Source organism: Manis javanica, chromosome 2 (assembly GCF_040802235.1).
Source record: "Manis javanica isolate MJ-LG chromosome 2, MJ_LKY, whole genome shotgun sequence".
NCBI classification, from domain to species: domain Eukaryota; kingdom Metazoa; phylum Chordata; class Mammalia; order Pholidota; family Manidae; genus Manis; species Manis javanica.
The window spans coordinates 137,731,719-137,751,813 of record NC_133157.1 but is presented as its reverse complement, the minus strand read 5'-3'; the positions used below and the strand labels follow the sequence as shown (position 1 = coordinate 137,751,813).

At 33.6% G+C, this 20,095-nt stretch overlaps 1 protein-coding gene across 1 annotated transcript in view; it reads right to left on the bottom strand.

Moving 5' to 3' along the window:
• Positions 1-20,095, bottom strand: part of SNTG1 (syntrophin gamma 1) — an 832,887-nt gene that overhangs the window by 165,848 nt on the left and 646,944 nt on the right. The window contains exon 13 of the mRNA XM_073229494.1: positions 11,135-11,173. Within this exon, the coding sequence (XP_073085595.1) occupies positions 11,135-11,173 (39 nt within the window). The remainder of the gene's footprint in view (positions 1-11,134; positions 11,174-20,095) is intronic.

Below are 20,095 nucleotides of genomic sequence, written 5' to 3'. Positions count from 1 at the left end.
GGGGAACCCTCCTACACTGCTGGTGGGAATGTAAATTAGTTCAACCATTGTGGAAAGCAGTATGGAGGTGCATCAAAATGCTCAAAACAGACCTACCATTTGACCCAGGAATTCCCCTCCTAAGAATTTACCTTAAGAATGCAGCAATCAAGTTTGAGAAAGACAGATGCACCCCTATGTTTATCGCAGTCCTATTTACAGTAGCCAAGAATTGGAAGCAACCTAAATGTCCATCGGTAGATGAATGGATAAAGAAGATGTGGTACATATACACAATGGAATATTATTCAGCCATAAGAAGAAAACAATCCTACCATTTGCAACAACATGGACGGAGCTATGGGGTATTATGCTCAGTGAAATAAGCCAAGCGGAGAAAGAGAAATACCAAATGATTTCACTCATCTGTGTAGTATAAGAACAAAGGAAAAACTGTAGGAACAACACAGCAGCGGAATCACAGAACCCAAGAATTGACTAACAGGTATCAAAGGGAAAGGGACTGGGGAGGATGGGTGGGTAGGGAGGGATAAGAGGGGGGAAGAAGAAAGGGGGTGTTATGATTAGCATGCATAATGGGGGTGGAAGAAAAGGGAGGGCTCTGCAACAGAGAGAAGACAAGTAGTGATTCTACAACATTTTGCTATGCTGATGGACAGTGACTGTAAAGGGTTTTGTGGGGGGACCTGGTATGGGGGAGAGCCTAGTAAACATAATATTCTTCATGTAATTGTAGATTAATGATAACAAAAAGAAAAAGTAAGGAATGGGGAGTTACTCCCTGATAGGATAAAACTAACTGCAAGTCACTGATTAATGCATGCTTTAAATATCATTAATTTTGATCATTTAAAGGGTGTCAGATGATCAGCTATGGAAGTATATTTTTCTGATAATATTCCTTTCTCTTAAAAAAAAAAAAAGCAGTTCCTGTGTGGTGATCTCCAATAAGTTCTTCACAATGGTATAAAGGGCATATCAAAATGTGGGCAAAGGGTTTGTTTGTGTTTATACAGTGGATCAAAGCCTAATTTGGCTACCCAGAAAATGAATTAAGATACGATATGAAGAACTTCCAACATCAACATTCTCTGGAAGAGTCATTCCAGAAGATGATCATCAAAAAACTTCAACAAGGATCCTGGCACTATTGCAGTTGTGGCTGCATTCATCTCACTGGTTCCTGGACTTGCCATTGGAATGAAGAAGGAGATATCTAAGCTGGTCTGTGCATACAGTAAAACAACAAATTTGACTGGATCTATACTGTCAGAACTCAACCAAGAATTAGGAGAAGTGCAAGTTGTAGCGCTCCAAAATCTTATGACTATAGACAATCTACTGTTAAAAGAACATATGGGATGTGAACAGTTCCTAGGAATGTGTTGTTTTAATTTGTCTGATTTTTCTCAAACTATTCAAATTCAGTTAGACAATATCCATCATATCATTGATAAGTTTTCACAAATGCCTAGGTTAACTAACTAGTTTTCTTGGTTTCATTGGAGATGGCTGGTAATTGTAGGTCTGCTTTGGTTATGTAGCTGTATTCCTATTATGTTAATGTGTGTACGCAATTTAATAAGTAGTTTAAAACCTATACATGCTTATTTTACACTACAAGAAGATATGTCAAAGAAATAATCAATCTTCCCATGTTTTCTTCCATCTGCTACTTCTATAGCTTTTCTTCTTCCTTCCTCATTACAACCCTTATTAGAATTCGTGCCTCATATAGAAAATTACTGAGTATCATAATTCTTCCAAGTGGTAAAGATACCTCAAGACAAATGCTGGGCATAGAAGCCACAGGGCATAAATATGCAAAGAAGTAAAAAGCTAACCTTTTCAAACAATAAGGCTTCTCTCTCACTTACCAACTTTACATTTCCCTGTATGGCCCCGGAAGATGACTGGTTAGCCAGAGACGGGTAAGATTCCTCAAGGGAGGAACAACCTAAGACAGGCACAGTCGCAGGGGGGTCATCAGGAGAGAAATTGGGGATCAAAAGACGGGAGGCTTAGAACCTCACACCCCTGTTTTGAGAGAAATGTTCTGCATCCGTGGATGTTTTGTTGCCCTTTTCTAGCTTGGATTAATACTTAGTGTATAGGCACAGACCTGATCATCTACATTTGCCCTCTTTCAGCACTAAATTATGTTTTCTACCTTTTATCATGAATCTACCTACCATTTTAGCATTTTATTAAAAAAAATAATAATAATTATAAGGGAGAAATGTGGGATTCACATTTAAATCAAGCATAAAAATCAAACGAATAATCATATTTGACTTGATTGTTTATAGTTCCTGATGCGTGATCAAAACCGAAAGTTTCTGTGATGACTGCCCTTGCACTGTTCACCATGTAATAACTTATTAACTATGTAAGAACTTGTTCACCATGTAAGAACTTGTTTGTTATGCTTCAGAAGATTGGAGACTGTTGAGAATTAGGCTTGGGGTTGATTAATGATTGTGCATTGAATCCCCTATACAGAATTTTATTGTTGTTAACAACCATATGATCAATAAATATGAGAGATGCCCTCTCAAAAAAAAAATAATTGAAGAGAATTGTGTTAAAGATGCATAATTCAATCCCAAGAGCAAATTCTTAAAAAATAAAAATAAAAATAAAAGCATACAGTTAAAAAAAATCAACATAGGAGTTAAAATAGTACAAAAAAATACTTGATTAACTTAAGTAAGGCAATAAAAAGAAACAGAATAAAAAGACATGAACCACCTACAAAAGCAGCAGCAAAGTGTCAGATGTACATCCAAGCACGTCAATACATATTTTAAATGTGATTGTGTGGAAGACTTTAATCAAATGTAGATATTGTCAGACTGGATATAGGAACCATAAGAGAGCTGGAGTAGCAATATTAAAATTAGAGAAAGTAGACTTTAAGCCAAGAAATGTTAAAAAGAAAAAAACGGACATTTCATGCTGATAAAAATGTCCGTATCTTATGAATATGTAACAGTTATAAATGTATATGTACCTAACAAAAGAAGGCTGAAATATAATGAAGCAAATAACAGAACTAAAAGAAACTATTTTTTTAATGACAGAGATTTAGGTATTATCATAATAATTAATATAACAATTATAAGTCTATGGAAATAAAGAAGTTCTAAACAGGACTATCAATGAATTTGATATAACTGAGACTTGAAAAACATTGTCTACCCCAAAAGAACAGAGTACATCCATATTCTTTATAAACTCACATGTGATATGTTCCAGGATAAACCATAACATAAACCTCAATGAAATTTAAAGATCTGGAATCGTGTGAAAATATTCTTTGACTAAATTAATATTAAAGTAGAAAAGAAAAACAGAAATAGGGAAGATCCATAAACATTTGAAAATTAAACAATATCACTTTTCTAAATAGCCATGAGTAACAAAATAAATAATATAAAAAAATGAAAGAACATGATGAATGGATTGTAGAGGAATATCACAAAATATCAAACTTGATGAGAAGCATTTAAGCAGCATTTGAGAAGTATTTACAGCTTTTAAAACAAAAACTAGAGAGGAAGAAAGATTTAGGTTCATAACAGCCAATCAAGGAGAGACAAAAACAAGAGTAAATTAAACTTACAGACAAAAGAAGGAAGAAAATAATAAATATCAAAATAGGAAACAGAAAAGCAATAGAGAAGAATATGAAATCAAAAGCTGCTTCTTTGAAAAATCAACAAAATTAATAAGCCTTTACCTAGACTAACACATAAAAAAAGAGAAAACAAAGATAGCAAAAATGATGAAAGCAAAAAAGGACATCAGAGAGACAGGGGAGAGTATTATGAATAAATTTATGCCAACAACTTAGGTAAGTAAAATGAAATTAATGTATTTCTAATCTAGACACAAACTATCAATCTTACTCAAAAACAAATAAATAACATTAAGAGCCTGATTCTTTCTATAGAATGTAAATTTTATTTGGAAACCCACACATAAATAAAACAACAGGTCTGGATAGCTTGACTCAGAGAATTTTGTGAAATATTTAAAGAATAATACCAATGTTACACACCACTATTCCAAAAATTTAAGAAGAGAGCATATTCCCCAATTAATTATTTAATGCTATTATTACTTTGATACATGACCATATAAATCCCTAAATATTTAGAAAGTGAATAACTTTTCCAAATACCTATGGGTAAAATAAGAACTCAATAATGATTTGCTTTCATATAAAGACATTAAAAAAAAACTACAAACCAATATAGCTCAGAAAAATAGATGCAAATTTTTTTAATATTTTAGAAAATTGTATCTAATAATACATAAAAATGTTAAGCCATTTTGGTCAAGTGGGGTATATCCCCAAAATGCAAAGTTGGTTTAACTTCTGAAAATAAACTAATATAATAAATACATCATATTAATAGGATGAGAGGTATTTGACAAAATCCAGCATTCAGTCCTGATAAAAACCTCTCAACAAATTGGTACTAATAACATGGTTTCTTCAACATGACAAAGGGCTTCTATGAAAAATATCTAGCTAATATCATACTTAATATTCAAATATTTGAAGCTCTCTCCTTAAGAGTAGAAACAAATTATGAATGTCCACTCTCACTACATACATTCTGCATTGTACTGGAGGATCTTGCAGTGCCATAAACCTATAAAAATAAATATATCCATATGGAAAAGTAGAATTAAAACTATATTAATTCATATACAGACTCTGATTATCAGACAACATGATTATCTACAGATCCTAGAAACTAGAAATGATGTTGCAAGGCTACAAAACACAAAATCAATATAAATCATTTGCATCTCTCTACAGTAGCAAAGAAAAATTGGAAATTTGAATTTAAGCAATAATACCATTCTTATGTCAGCAGAAAATTTTAAACTACTTAGGGAAAAAACGGATTAAAAAATACACAACATCTGTACACTGAACACTAAGAAGTATTTCTGAAAGAAATTTAAGAAGACCTAGAAATATGGAGAAATGTTCATGGGCCTCAAGACTCAATACTGATAATAAGTCAACTTTTCCCAAATTTAGTTACAGATTCAATCCCAATAAAAGTCCAAATACCCTTAAAAATATATAAACATTGGCAGGTTGATTTTATTTTCATCTAGAAATAGCACAGAGAGTAGCCAAAACAACTTTGATAAGACTTACATGCTAGGGGATTTACACTATTGATTGCATGACATTCTAAAGCCACAATAATTAAGACAGTGGGTTATTAATGTCAAAATATATAAATAAACCAGTTCAACACAACTGAATATTCAGAAATTGATCCACACATATATGATCAATTTATTTTTTAATAAAGACATGAAACAGTTTGGTGGATAAGGAACAGTGATTTCAACAAATGGTGCTGAACAATTGGATATTGGTTTAAAAATATCTCTCATCTATACTTCACTCTTAAAACAAGCATTAACTCCAAATGGATTACAAATATATAATATGAAACAATATTATAAAAAATCTAGGAGTAAAGTAGTTGAAATTTTCTACTCTGGATTAGGCAAAGATTTGTTAAATATATGTCAAAAACATCATCTGTTAACATATGACAAATTGGACTGGACCATAATTAAGAATTTCTGCTTTTGGGCAACACTTGAACAGGCACTTTACAAAAGAATATTACAGATGGCAGATAAGAGCACGTAAAGATGCTCGATAAAACAGAATGAAGAACTGATGCATGCAGTAATGTGGACAAAACTAATTATGCTATGTGGAAGACAAAAAAAAATTATATGTACTGTATGATCTCATTTAAATAAAATTCTGAGGAATGCAACCCCATCTGCAGGACTGGAAAGCAGACTGGTGACAGTTAGGGTGGAGGAGGGTGGGATGGGCTGTGGTTCAGCAACTTCTGGTGGGCAGACCGCTGCCCTTCAGGCTGGATTTTGTCCTTCTTGAATTGAAATGTGCAAGGATCTAAATATCATTCAGGGCCTGGAGAAGGGATTGAGAGTAAGTCGTGAGATGTCTTTGTGTGGCCACTGCTGCAGTTGAAGGGGCTGCTTTTGCTGGCAGACAGTCCATGGGGACTTGGGCTTTGCCTTTTTAGCACTGGTTGCTAAGGACATTCATGAATAAGTCTTTGTATGGACATAATGCTTTCATTTCCTGGGAGTGGAATGGCAGGATCACATAGTTAAGTATAGATTTAACTTTTTAATAACTGCCAGACTGTCTTCCAAAGTGGTGGGCCATTTTATATCCCCACCAGCAGTGTACATAAGCTCCAGTTCTTCCTTGCCAATATTTAGTATGAATAGTAATAATTAGCCATTATAGTGAATGTGTAGTGGTATTTCATTATGTTTTAGCTTGTATGCTCTTAATGGCTAATGAGTCTGAATATTATTTCATGTGATTATTTGACATTCATGTACTTCTTTGGTGAAGTGCCCAAATCTTGGCACATTTTCTTTTTATGGCATTGTTTATTTTCTAAATATTCAGTTTTCAGTTTTTAAAAAACATATTCTAGATGCAAGTCCTTTATTAGACATATAATTTGCAAATATTTTATCTTAATCTGTGCCCTGTATTTTTCTTTCCTTAAGAGTCTCTTCTGGAAAGTGGAAGTTTTAAATTTGATCAAGTTTTAGTTTTTTTAACCATATTTCTTATTTAAATGTATTTCAAACACTTTTACATGGAGACCTCTAAAAAATCATGATATGTAAAGCACTGTAAAAGGAACTAAGGAAACTAGAAGGACTAATATATTTACCTTCAGGAATTTATAGTCAGGTCTGGGCTGGTTGAGGGAGGATGGGTTAATAGAGAATAACACACATTGTGCTGCCTAAGTAAGACAGATGCCTAAGGGCCTATGGCAGCCCACTGTTTAATGCAAAATCAAAAACATTGCTTTACTAGAAATAAACAACGGAGTTTTTTTTCTTTTATTAACCTTGAGATGATAAAATCTTTCTAAGCATAACACAAATCCTATGAGCCATAAGAAATTGCTAATTTAGGCTACTTTGAAACACTAAGGGTAAAATTCCTTCAAGTGATGAGTATGCAGGGCTTACAAATAAATAAGGAAACAATAGGAAAAATATAGGAACATGTTCAAAATATGGAGATGTATATATAAAAGTATATGCCAAAGTCGTTTGAAGATGTTCAACATCACACATAATATTAAAAGTTCGTCTTAAATGGAGAGCATATAAATTTCTCCAGCTATCCAATAGAAAAGACCAAAAGCCAGAGGACCTCTAATAAATAGGGTAGAGGGAGCTGATTCCAATCTATAGAAATGCAAAATAAGATGTAATAGGAGTAACAAGAGAGTTAACACAAATCTGATCTCAAAAGAAAACATGCACCAGTTAGGGAACTTAAAAGAGTGAGTAGAAGCTGAAATGAAAGACTTTACAGAGAAAGGCATAGAAATTGAGCATATAGACGTGGGCCTGAAATTCTCAAGTGGAAAGGAGACTGGGCTGCAATACTTTCCCCCACAAACACCTTTACCAGATTCTTGGGCATTTTCTTGAGATTTTTTTTTCATTTCTGCACAAGAATATGTGTATGAATCATTCCAAACCTGTTGTTGCAAAATACTACCTTACTTTATTTCCTGTTCTTCACTTTGCTATGGCCACTTAATAAGCTTTCTTCGATTATCTTCTACGCCGGCATCAATAGAGCTAGCTCATCCTTTTAATGACTGGCTGCAGTGTCATCCTGATTGGATATCTAGGTTGTTTCAGGTCCTTTGATGGTGTGGATTTGTTTCTGTTCATCCTGCTCAGAGTTAAATTCGGTTCTTTAATCTGAAAACTCATAGAAACTCTTCGCCTTCTTCTTTCTTCATAACCACTTCTCAGACATTTCCTCTGGGCTTTCTGCAGAATAATTTTTTGAGCTTCTCATTCTAAATTACTTCATGTCTTATATTATCTTTTATATTTTCACCCTTTTCTCTGTGTGTTAATTATGATGATATTCTCAGATATAATACTTCCAATTACATATATTATCTTCATCTTCATTCTATTATTCAATTTGTTTTAATTTTAAATACACTCATTTTTTTTTCATTTTTGAACTTCTATTTGGCTCTTTTGCAGATCCACAGTTTTTAAGACCATGTCCTGTCTTTGACTTACAATTTCCATTCTTTGATTTTTTTAAAAATGACAATTAAAAATAATTGTGGTTTCCTCTTTAATCTCTGGACTATGGTTTCCCTTAGTATGGTTTATTTCCTCAATGGTTTATAATTCAGATTCAAATCTCTTTGTCAGTGAGGGTGGTTTTACTGAAAGTCTCATGCATTCTGTACTGTAGGAGTGTCCGAAAGAAGCTGATTTGTAGCACTGGCTTTTGCTGGAAAGTAGTGACTTTCTCCAGTCTCAGACCCCTTCATGTTTCTTTTTTTATTTTAATTTCTCTGGGGTATGCATACATGGGTACCACTCTTTCAAAACCAAGCCCCACCAAAAGGAGACTTCTTTTCCAATGTATTTTGGATGATGTCTTTTTTTTTCTTCTTTTTTTGAGACCTAGAGCATCAGGAATATGAGGGGGTTTGATTTTCATTGTGTAACACTTGACTATTTTAAGATATGCCTGAATTATTTAATTGAAAGCATAATGCATACGGATATAAATGTACATCTAATCTCAGCTTCAGAGAATTCTACATGAAAATTAAGTTAGGAAGAAATCTGAGATGAAAGCAGCACAACATGGTTTAGTCCAAGGTAAAGTCCTATCTGAATGATCTATTAGCTCTTGCTTTCAGTTTTTAAAGTGCCAAGAAGAATTCATTATGACTTCAAAATTGTGAGCTGCTAAGAGATTTGAAATTAAATATCAGTAAATTAACACTAAGAGACTAGCAAATAAAAACCTCTATACTAATGCTTCTCTATATATATTATTATATGTAAGTGTGTGTTGCAATATGAAATTTTTATTATTATTTATTCTAGGTGTAAACTTTTTCAGATTCTTATTTGCTTCACTCAGTATTGTTGGAAACCTAGAAAATGCAGGAATATCAAGGGTACTACTAGACATGGGGGGAATGTATAGGAAGTGTTATATGGAGTTGTCATCATAAACGAAGGATAGCTGAGGGGTATCAGGGTTATAAAACACTCCAAGGAATGTAAATCACAGTAATTATTAATACTTCACATGTGAGGTTAGAAAGAGCAAGGGAGGGTGATAACAGATAATAGAGTCATTCTTGAAGAAACATTCGTTTGTATTTTTGTATCTTTTTTCTCTACTTCAGCCCTTTGAAATTTTTAAACTGTGTTTCCCAAGATGTTACCTGTGAACTCTCGGCATCAGAATCACCTGGGATGGAATGGAAGCTACAGAACTAGTTTCCCAGGCAACATCACAGAGCTAGCGAATCAGAAGCTCTGGGCTAGAGCCCTGGTGACCTCAGGATACAGTAGTCCTCACATGCAAACACATACACCTCCAAACTCTGCACCCTCCAAAACACCAACCTGGCCCAGGAATGAGAACCTGCATGTCAGAGGCAGAGTGTATCTAGGGCAGGAAAGCCTTCATTTGGAATATTGTGGACATGCTGAGCTCTCTAAAGTTGTTATTAGTATCTCAGTCAGGCATGGTTTTGCAAGCTAGTCTAGGCTACTGGCATCATTAATGACATAATTTATACAAAAATATGAACTCTGTATTCCAAAAGCAAGTTTAAACTTCACACATTATTAATAATATGGCATTTATTGAGAACTTTACATTTGTTATCACTGAATTCTCAAAAATAAACATGTAACGTAGGTGCACTTATAGACATACTCCAGATGAGGTAACTTCATTTTCATAAATTGAAGGATATTAAAAATTTTTACTATTGAAATTCACTTGTGATTGCTGTACCATTTAATAACACATACTTTAGATTCATAGATTTTGTTCAACGGTTGCAAGCTGAGGTTTATTCAACAGTAAGAAATATGTATCTTTGCTTCCTGCTATGTGATGACTTGCATGAACCCAAAACCTGAGCTTATGCTTAATTTTTCCATTGAAAATAATATTTTTATTATGTTTGTGTAAACAATACAAAAGTTAAGTTTACCATGATGAAACTACAAGTGGAACTAGTTACTACTTTCTATGCAGGCATGCTTCCATTAATTGGGCTTCACAGATACTGTGTTTCTTACAAACTGAAAGTTTGTGGCAACTCTGCACCAAATAAGACAGTCTATTGGCACCATTTTTCCAACAGCATTTGCACATTTGTGTTTCTGTGTCACATTTTGGTAATTATTTCAAGCTTTTTTGTTATATTTGTTATGGTGATCTGTGAGATCACAACTCTCTGAAAGCTCAAATGATGGTTAGCATTTTTTAGCAATACAGTATTTTTTCTTTTTATAGACATACATTGTTGCACACTTAACAGACTACAGTATGGTGTAAACACAACTTTTATATGCTAGGAAACCAAAAACTAATTTAACTTGTTTTATTGCAATATTTACTTTATTGCAGTGGTCTGGAACCAAAACCATAGTATCATCAAGTACGCTGGTAATTACTTTATTCTGTACTCAATTATTAGTCTAATAAGTCAATTAAATTCTTTGTTTGATTAATCAGAAATCATTTTTATTTTCCATGCACTAATTTAGACTCATCGTCAAGCAGTTCTGAAAATTCCCCTTAACTTTGCTATTAAATATTGGTCTTCCAAAGGTTAAGATAAAGGAAAATTTTTTGTATGAGTATCTCTCCATGTTCATTAATACTATATTCAAATAAATATGTTTATATTGTCCAGAATAGTTTTGACTTAGTTTGCTTAGTTAAGTTTTCTCTTAACTACTTTTAACATGACTGGAGAGAGAGATATATCACATGATATGTAGAAAATCTAATAAACTATGTATCTTACTGAAAATAGCACATAATAGTACCAATTATTTCCACAAAAATTAAACGCAACCAGCATTAATTTTTATAATAAAAAAGCAAAAAAATATATGATTTTTAAATATTTTATATTTTTAAATATTTTTAAATATTTAAAAATTTTTAAATATTTTAAATATTGACTTTTTAAATATTTCTGCATCTTACCTGCTGGTTTACAGGAAAGTTTCTGTTGATTTTTTTAATCTGCAATGATAAATAAATAATAAAAGTGAGAAAAGTAAAAACAAGAAAGACATTTTATGAGAATCTATTTAAAGTGAATTCATATATATGATATACTAGGTTGATATACAAAACTCACTTCATATCAAATATCAATTACTAAAGTTTCTTTTTAAAAATTATGACTATCAAAATTATTACTAATTTCATATGTAGATATTTTGAAAAAGAATTTTCATCTAATAATTTTCTCATTGAGGAGAAATGAAAGGCCTGTGTTTTCATAAAATGTTAAGTAAAAATCTACCAAGAATATACAGAGTAACTTTTTATAGCTTATTTTCCTGTATGAAATCAAATTATATTCCATTTGTTTTAAGGCTGAGGAGAACAGAGGAAATGGAATATTCAAACACTAAAGGAAAAAATATATGTGTTGAAATATTTTTTTATTTCATTAACAATATTTAAAAATTCATTTAAAATATTTATGATATTTTATACACTAAAGTGTAACATTTACTTTAAGACTAATGAGTGACATTTCACAAGACCTAAAATAAATCCTCAGAAAAAGAAATTCCTTTGTATTCAGTCGTATGAACAAAGTTGAAAAGTTAAATTAAAATGAGTACTAGATTTAGACAAATGACCTTATAATACACAAAGTGTTCATCAGAATTTTTACTAAATACAACCAATTATTATTTTTCATTGGTTTTCTAGAGAAACTTAAACGTTGCCAACTCTGTATAGTATAATCTTATATCAAACCACAAATAGATTATTTTCACTTAGAATTTATTTTATTGACTTATTTTTCCTTTTTATAGTTTTACTTCCTTTTGCCTTACTGATAAATGTGAAATAACAGGAAATTTAATGGATATGATGTGTGGAGTTGAAGAATCATCAAATGACTCATCTGCAAGATTAGACTTACTGTCAAGATTTGTGTTATTTGAAATATAAAAGAAAAGAAAATTTGTGATTTCAGTAGGGTCATGTACAAATAACATGTCTTTCTAACATTGCTATAATCATTTCTAAATAGTTTTTGTTCTGATAAGAAATCAGCCAATGAAACCTCTAAAACTACTGGTTCCTTCAGCTAAACATCATGACAGTTTGGATATTTAGACCAAAAAAAGCAGACCCCTAAATATATGTTATTAACCATATATTGAAACATCCATATTGAATACTTCTTGGAAGTATGGTTTTTGCTAGTTCTTAGGGATTGTTAGAAAAGTTAGAGAATTGTACCAACACTTTATATGGATGCTTGTCTTCAAGCACATATTATCTAGGTTTGTAACTATAATTTTTTAGTCTGAAAAAGCAAAAGCCTAAATAATGTATTTTAGAAAAAAAATCAGCTGTGTAAATAAGTATTGCATGATATAAAGTAGAGGTTGAGATTGTGAACTACATATGGATCACAGAAATCCTGTTCTACGAATCTAAGTAATGTTTGTGGAATTGACATTCTTTGTTTGTGGAATTGACATTCTTTCTCCAATAGTAGTTTACAGAGTCTGAATTGTCCAACTTGGCTGCAGTGTGGAATGGGCTGATGTTCAGGGAAGGAGCTGCAGTGTAGATGCGTAATGGTCAACCTCTGTTGTCAGAGAGGCTTAGATTTGAATTTCAGCTGTAACTATTACTAAATATCCTCAGGTGATTAATTACCCTGCGCCTAATTCCCTTCCTTTGTAAAATGTCATCAACAATAATATTAGCCACATATATTTGTTGGAAAATGAAATGAAAAAAACAAGTGTCATAGAGTTAGAGCTCAATATGTGGCAATTATTTATACAAAAGAAGTTTGGGTTTCCTTTGAAGACAATGAGAGTATTTTAAAGAATGCTGAGCAAAGATGTCTTCCTTTCACTATGCTTTGCAAATGCCTCTCTTGTTTTCTTGTCAACTCCAGATGTAGATTTGCATACTCCTATCAAGTGTGTGGCAACCATGTGTGAGTCAGGCAGCGTACAGACAATGAGGGTAGAGATTACAGGCTATTAGTGACCACAACCTCAGTCAAGTCCAGGCATGCCCACAGTTAGATGGGAAAGGAATCAAGGGATGCCTCCTTATATATGAAAATGGTAGAATGTCTTCTTGGTAGAATATTGCTTGGAAGCAGAATGCCTACTCCTATATTTCCAAGCATATGCTAGGGAAACTGAATTATAAATGGACATACTTGTAGAAAATACTAGGCATAATTTGTTTTCAGTTACTTATTTTGTAGCCATAACAAACTATATCAATAAAAGAGCTTAAGAACATAAAAATAATAGAAACAATGACAATGTCTATTTTAAAAAAATTAAGTTTTATACCATTATTAAGATTAGGTTTAATTTATCATGTGGGGAAAAATTCAGCTTTAAATAATATATTAGATATAACATGTTCATAATAATGAAATCTACTCATAGAGCAAAATTTAAAAATTATTTATTTTTGGCAACAATCTTAATTCTAAATAATGGAAATTCTAAATTTTCTACATCACTTTTAGACTTCTCTTCAAATAAGAAAAATTGAAACTTGTCCCAAAGACATTTTTTAATGTTAAACGTCTTAGAGACCAATGTTAATTATATATTTTCAGAACCAGTAATTTGTGTTATGAGGAGCTGAAAAATTAATGTAATCTTGAACAAAATAGTCAGTATCTGAGCATGAAGTCCTGTAGAGATGAAAGGACATAATTGCAGTCTACAACACATCACTGGCTTATGGAGATGATTACTTAAACCATCAATCTTAAGGCTGTGAAGAAAGCAGAATGGTTTAGACTGGGATTGACATCACTCTACAAGAACAGCAAATGACACAAACTACCAAGTAAAACAGAGGGGAAAACTATTGATCACAAACAGTGGAAAAGAGTTGGTGATGCCCTTCAAGATTTTTATCGGACCTTTGGCCCTGAAAAAGTTCCTGTCTCAGCATTTTCATATTGGAACCTTATTCATGACGTCCTTGAGGTTCATTCACAAGATCCTGACATTAAAACTATAATCAAAACAGGAGAAAAAGCTCTCAGAGAGGACTCCCGACCGCCCTCTGCCTGCCCTTCTGTAGCCGTAGATATTCCTGATGAACCCATAACCCATACTGACAAATCCCCCGAATCTCAACCAGACACAGAATCTCCAAATACCCATGATAAAATTGATACCCAGGACATGGCTGATCCCCCTAAGATTCCAAATATTTATCCTGCACTTACGTCCTTTAAATCGCAAACTGAAGAACCCCTAGAAAATCAGACCATCCCTTGCCAGGCTGAAAGAGACCCCTGGCGCCCTACAGCGCCACCCTTTTATAATACCACCTACATAGGTTATAGACCCCCTCCGTATAATCCCACTCTTCCAAAAGGCGCCCCCATACCTCAAAATCCTACTCTAGAAGTACTTCATAACTTATCTTCTTCCACTGACCCCATCAGGCAAGTAAAACTTTCTCTAATTAAAGAAGTCTCTTCGCTTAAAGAGATACTACAACAAAAGCGTGAACATGTTCAGCTCGTTAAAGAGATTAAAGCCCTTGACTCAGAGCTCACTTCACTACATTCTGCGCATGCTTCGTCGCTTCCTAAAAAACCCACGAAGAATGCGAAACCTAAGAACCCAGTTTTAGCCTTTCCAGTCACCCGCGGCCGCCCGCTCGTCCGTGGTCGCCGCCCAGAAACCCCCCCAGAAGTCGTAGGAGAGAGTGAGGATGAAAATGCCCCCGATTCTCAAGATCCAGATATTTCAGACCAGGAACAAAACCCCGAGGGAGAGCCCTCAGACCATGAAGAGCCCAATACCAACATAAGAGATCCAGTTAAAGCCCAAAAATATCGCCGCCTGAATCTTAAACATTTAAAAGACTTAAAGGCAGCCGTCACCAATTACATTACTACTAGTACTTTCTTTCGGCCCCTGGGCTTTTCAAAAACTTACAATGTTAATCAAACAGCAAATTGACTCCCTCGTAGCAAAACCCATACAAGAAATCCACTCTAAGGCTTTTATCCCAAAAGAGAAAGATAATCTCATAAAGTATATATTCATCTCTACTTGATTTCTTGGAAGAGCACTTCTCACAAGCCTCAAAAGCAGATACTGTCTTGTTTCCAAGTGCCCCTTTATATTATCTCAGGCAGCAGACAAAGCTTCATAATTCCATACCTCTGACCCTGCATCTAAGCCTGCTAGTTTGAAACCCCTGTTTCACAAACATTGGTTCTAGACTGACTGACTGAGAGCAGTTCCTGTTCAAGCACCCCGTGCGCTCTGGGGATACAGACATGAGGAGTCCATGAGGCCAGCTTTGACCAATGCCAACATCTGTCAAGACCACTGAGCAGACCAGTCTGAGGAGGAGATCCCATGTTAGCCTTATACAGCTAAGGTAGCTCCCAGACCATGATAAAAATAGATTTTCCTTCTTCCATATGCATAATAATGCCATTATAGTTTTATTACCAAAGTAAACTTTGACACATTTCTTGCCAGGCTACATTTAAGCTCCAACCATTGTGGGGGTGTTGTGCTGGGGTGTGTTTGTGACAGGAATTGTTATAGTTTCACCAACCAATGTTCATGCTCCCCAGTTTTATCCCAGGGGTCAAACATGTTAAACAGTTATTGTTGCTAAAAAGCACAATGACTTAACCTTGGAGATTATGTACCTATGTTGTATCTTTAATTTATTAATTACTTTAATAATAAATTCCTTTAGAAGTTTGCAAACTTCTTATGTCAGCTCTTTGAGGAGGAATCCTGTCTTTGTGCTCTTCAGTGTATCTTGTTTCCCCAGTGCCCACAATGCCTTTCCTAACACATGTACATGGTAAGTACTCAAATGTTGAAGGATGTTACATATATTTTACCCACCAATGCAATTATTTGCTCAATATGAATCTGTTCCTTGTGATGGAAACATTCCATATTTTTCGTATATAACTTTGAATTATTTGTTGCCAAACATAACAAATATTTTAACAGATTGTTGATTTAAACTAAGAATGTGTAATTAAATTAACACCTACTTGGAAGTATAGGAGGACATAATCTACACTTCAGAATTTTTAGGAACCCCTCACAACATCTTAATAAAAAACAGGAAGTATACTTGAATCCATACTCATAATAAAATGAAATGATGGAAGAAAGAAAGGAAGGGAAGGAGGGAGGGAGGGAAGATGTGAAAAAGAATAAATAAATAGCTCAGGCCAAAGAATTTCAAATAATTTATGTAAATATCTACCCTCAAACATGACTATAGAATTAGAATTTATTTTGCTATCTTAAAAGATATTTACTTCAAAGACAGCGCATATTTTTAACTATTTTTATTCATAGACCTCTTCACAAATTTAATGAAACTTCTATGACCTCTTTAGAGAAAGAAAAATGTTCAACAATTTGCTTGCATTCCAGAGGATTCCCAAAATTTGGGGAATTTTGGGAATTCCATTCCTTGGAACTTTGTAGAGACTTCCAGAAAAGAAGGAAAATGGCACAAGAAACAGCTGATTTAACCCTCTCCCACTAGGTCGTGAAATATGCTGTTATTCTCCCTCTGTAGAGAGAGTGACTACAGTGAAAGGAGTCTCAGCTGAGACTGAAACTGGTGGGCACAAGGCAGGAGGCTTGGCATCTCCCAGAAGTTTTGACCCCAAAGTTAATTATGAAATATGACTTGGTTTAATGACATATATATTTTGAAAGACAATGAGTAGAAAGTAATAGAATAAATATATAAAATAAGGCCCCATCACAAGTGGTCTTCTCTGATTTTTTTCCTCCATATCACTTGGCATTATCTAATACTGTTTTGTCTGATTTTTATTTTATTTTGGTATTATGATCTGTTTGCTACTGTCCCCCACACCCACCAAAAATAAATTCTGTTGTTTATTTAAATACATCACTTCCTGCACCTAGAAGATTACGTAGATCTTAGCAGGTGCTCAATTCAATATTTGTTGAATGAGTGAAAAGACCAGATATCTCAGAACAATGGATCAAACTCTTGTATTTGAGTTCTAACTTTGTCTTGAAAGCAACATACTTCTAAAGATTAGAAAAGATAAATTATTAACTTTGAGTATCTATAGGAAGTCTAATGGCTTAAAAACATTGAGTTTATACCAAATAAGCTGGAACACCTGGTGATTTAAAAAAAGCAAGTACTCATCTCCTAGGAAGAAAAGTTTTTGGATTGAGACCAAAATGTGGAGAAAGAGAGAGGAAGAGACAGAGAGAGAGAGAGAGAAAGAGAGAAGGACTGAGAGGGAAGTTTGGGCTCCTACAACTTGGCTTTGGGCGAGCCTTGAAGGGGCAGACATTAGTTTGCATACATTGCATAGAAAGCACACATTAGTTTGGAAAATCCCTGTTGGGAGGTTTTGGACTCTTCTCCCCAAGTGCTCCTGGAAACCCCATGTCAAGCAGTTTCAAATGACAGAATAGCTCAGCTACAGGAAGTGCTTCAGTCTGAAGGAGAGAATCCAAGATTTCCCCTGCCTACAAGACTGGTGAGAAAATAACTAAAAGAGCTGGAAAACAAGAAGCTTTGTGTGGGATTGCACACATCAGCAAGTGCATCTGGAAGAAAGTGCCACTCAGACCTCGGGGATGAGACTCCCACCACCAGAGAGTGCACAGGACCAGTGCTGACATGATACATTATCTCTGCAGGACAAGGGGAGGAGAAGAGGAGGAGAACTAGAATGTGAGCTTTTACACAAAACACTGAATTCCTTCCCAGTAGCATTTCTCAACTGCCTTCTCTCACTTTTGCAGTAACCTATATCCATCCAGTTGTAGAAGGGGTTTTAGAATTTAGTCATCCAGTTTATCATAAAGCAACAAAAAAGGATATCATGGGTAAAGGTGTAAATTGCTGTAATTTTATATGTTCTCTATAAAAGATAATTAAAGATAATATTTCAGGTTTGTCCTTCTATTACACGTACGCCATACTTCTAGAGAAGTATTTTAAAATGCCAATCTTAAATTACCATGGCTGATTAAATAATTAACCATTGTCCATTACTTCTGGAACAAAACAACAGAATCTCACAGCATTCAAATCCTTCCATGACCTGGTCCTTGCCTCTCTCACGGGTCACCTGTAAACCATGTCTTGGTCCAGAACTGCCAGAAGTCTGCTTTGCTGTGTGGACCACAGTGCCATTGCACACACACACCAACCCGGGCCCTACCTGATGGCCGGCTCTCGCTCTCTCTCTCAGTCTCTCTCTCCCTTTCGTGCCTTCCCTCCTTCCTTATTTCCCTCACTAACACTCTTCTTCACTTACTCTCTCTTCCTCTCACTTTTGTACTTGACAAGAATTTATTATTTTTTGAATGTTTAGCTGAGGTGCACAGAGATTAAATATCTTTAATTCACCCCAATGTGGCAGAGCCAGGTTCTATCTGAAACCAAAGGTAATAATGATGTGTTTTAAATTATGTATATGTCAAATAATAATGCATTCATTAATTATGATATATACAAAGAGCAAAACACTGATTAGTGCATTAAAAGTGGGTGACTTCAGAATATTATTACTATCATAGGAAAATGCTCATAATTATATTTTAACTGATCAAAGGCTGACATCATCAATACAAGAGGATGGTAATCTTGTTTTACATAAAGAAAATTAACTATGTTTTCATGTATATGTAATACATATACTGATAAAAACATTAGCAATAAATAGACCATTATTATTGCAATCATTTTTCATTTTTATACTCTTCTGTACATTAATACCTAAAATAAAAAATATTATGAAAGCACATATTTTAAAAGATATTTTTACCAACTGTATTATCCCAAATGGTTTTGTGTTTAATTTTCTAGAAAACAACATGTCCAAAGATATTGAATAATCTTTTTAAAGAAAGAACAATTAAAAACCTAACATGAGGAGACTGTTCACATTTTTGGATGAAATGGAATAAAAAAAAAGTTTTGTCAAGATCTTACAATTACTGAAAACACTTGTGTATCATCTACCCATTTTTATGTATGTTAAACAGTATTAGGAGAGAGATGCATCCTATTTTATCCAACATTTTCACCATTTACCTTGACTTCTTACTTTATTCAATTATATTAGTCATTTGCTTTTTCTTACAGGAATCACTGGTATTGATTAAGTTTCATATTTAATAAACCAAATATTTTAAATGCTATTATATGTAATATCTATCCAATATATTTTATGCAATAATATATTCCTATATTATTAAAAGTTTAAATTCAATTCAATAGTTTTCTTATCAAAGACTTTTCATTAGCATTTTGAGTTTTAAGTTGAGGCTGCTTAAAAAACTTGAGGGGCAAATACAAAGTCATTAAATACTTACACTGCAAATGTTTCTCAGATATTTCTTATATGCAAGAACTGAAAAAATAATTATAAATCTACTACTTTACAATTTACCTAAAATCAAGACTGAACATCTATCTAAATATTATGAACTGCACTTTTAAGAATAACATTTAACATGCTTAAATGCTAGGAAATAATAAATAGTGTCCTCTTTTTCTTTGAAAACATTTCATTGAATGTTAATGAACGAAACCACTTAAAATAAGCTTGATTACTACAGATCTGTTAAATTGGGATATAAATAATTATACAACAGGCTTTAATAAAGATTTGTTTGGAGTTCATTTATTTAGAGATAAAATTTAGGATAATAAGAATGTCCATTTGTTTGCCATATCACTCATTTTTAAAAATCCCTTTATTTTGTATATTCAATTTTAGCATCATCAATTATATCCATAAACTAAAGCAGTAATAACCTCTTTGATATCTCCATAGACAGAAAGAGAAATGCAGTACAACATTCAAATATTCTTTTAAAAATGGTCTTTTCTCCTACTTTAAATGTCTGTAGGGAT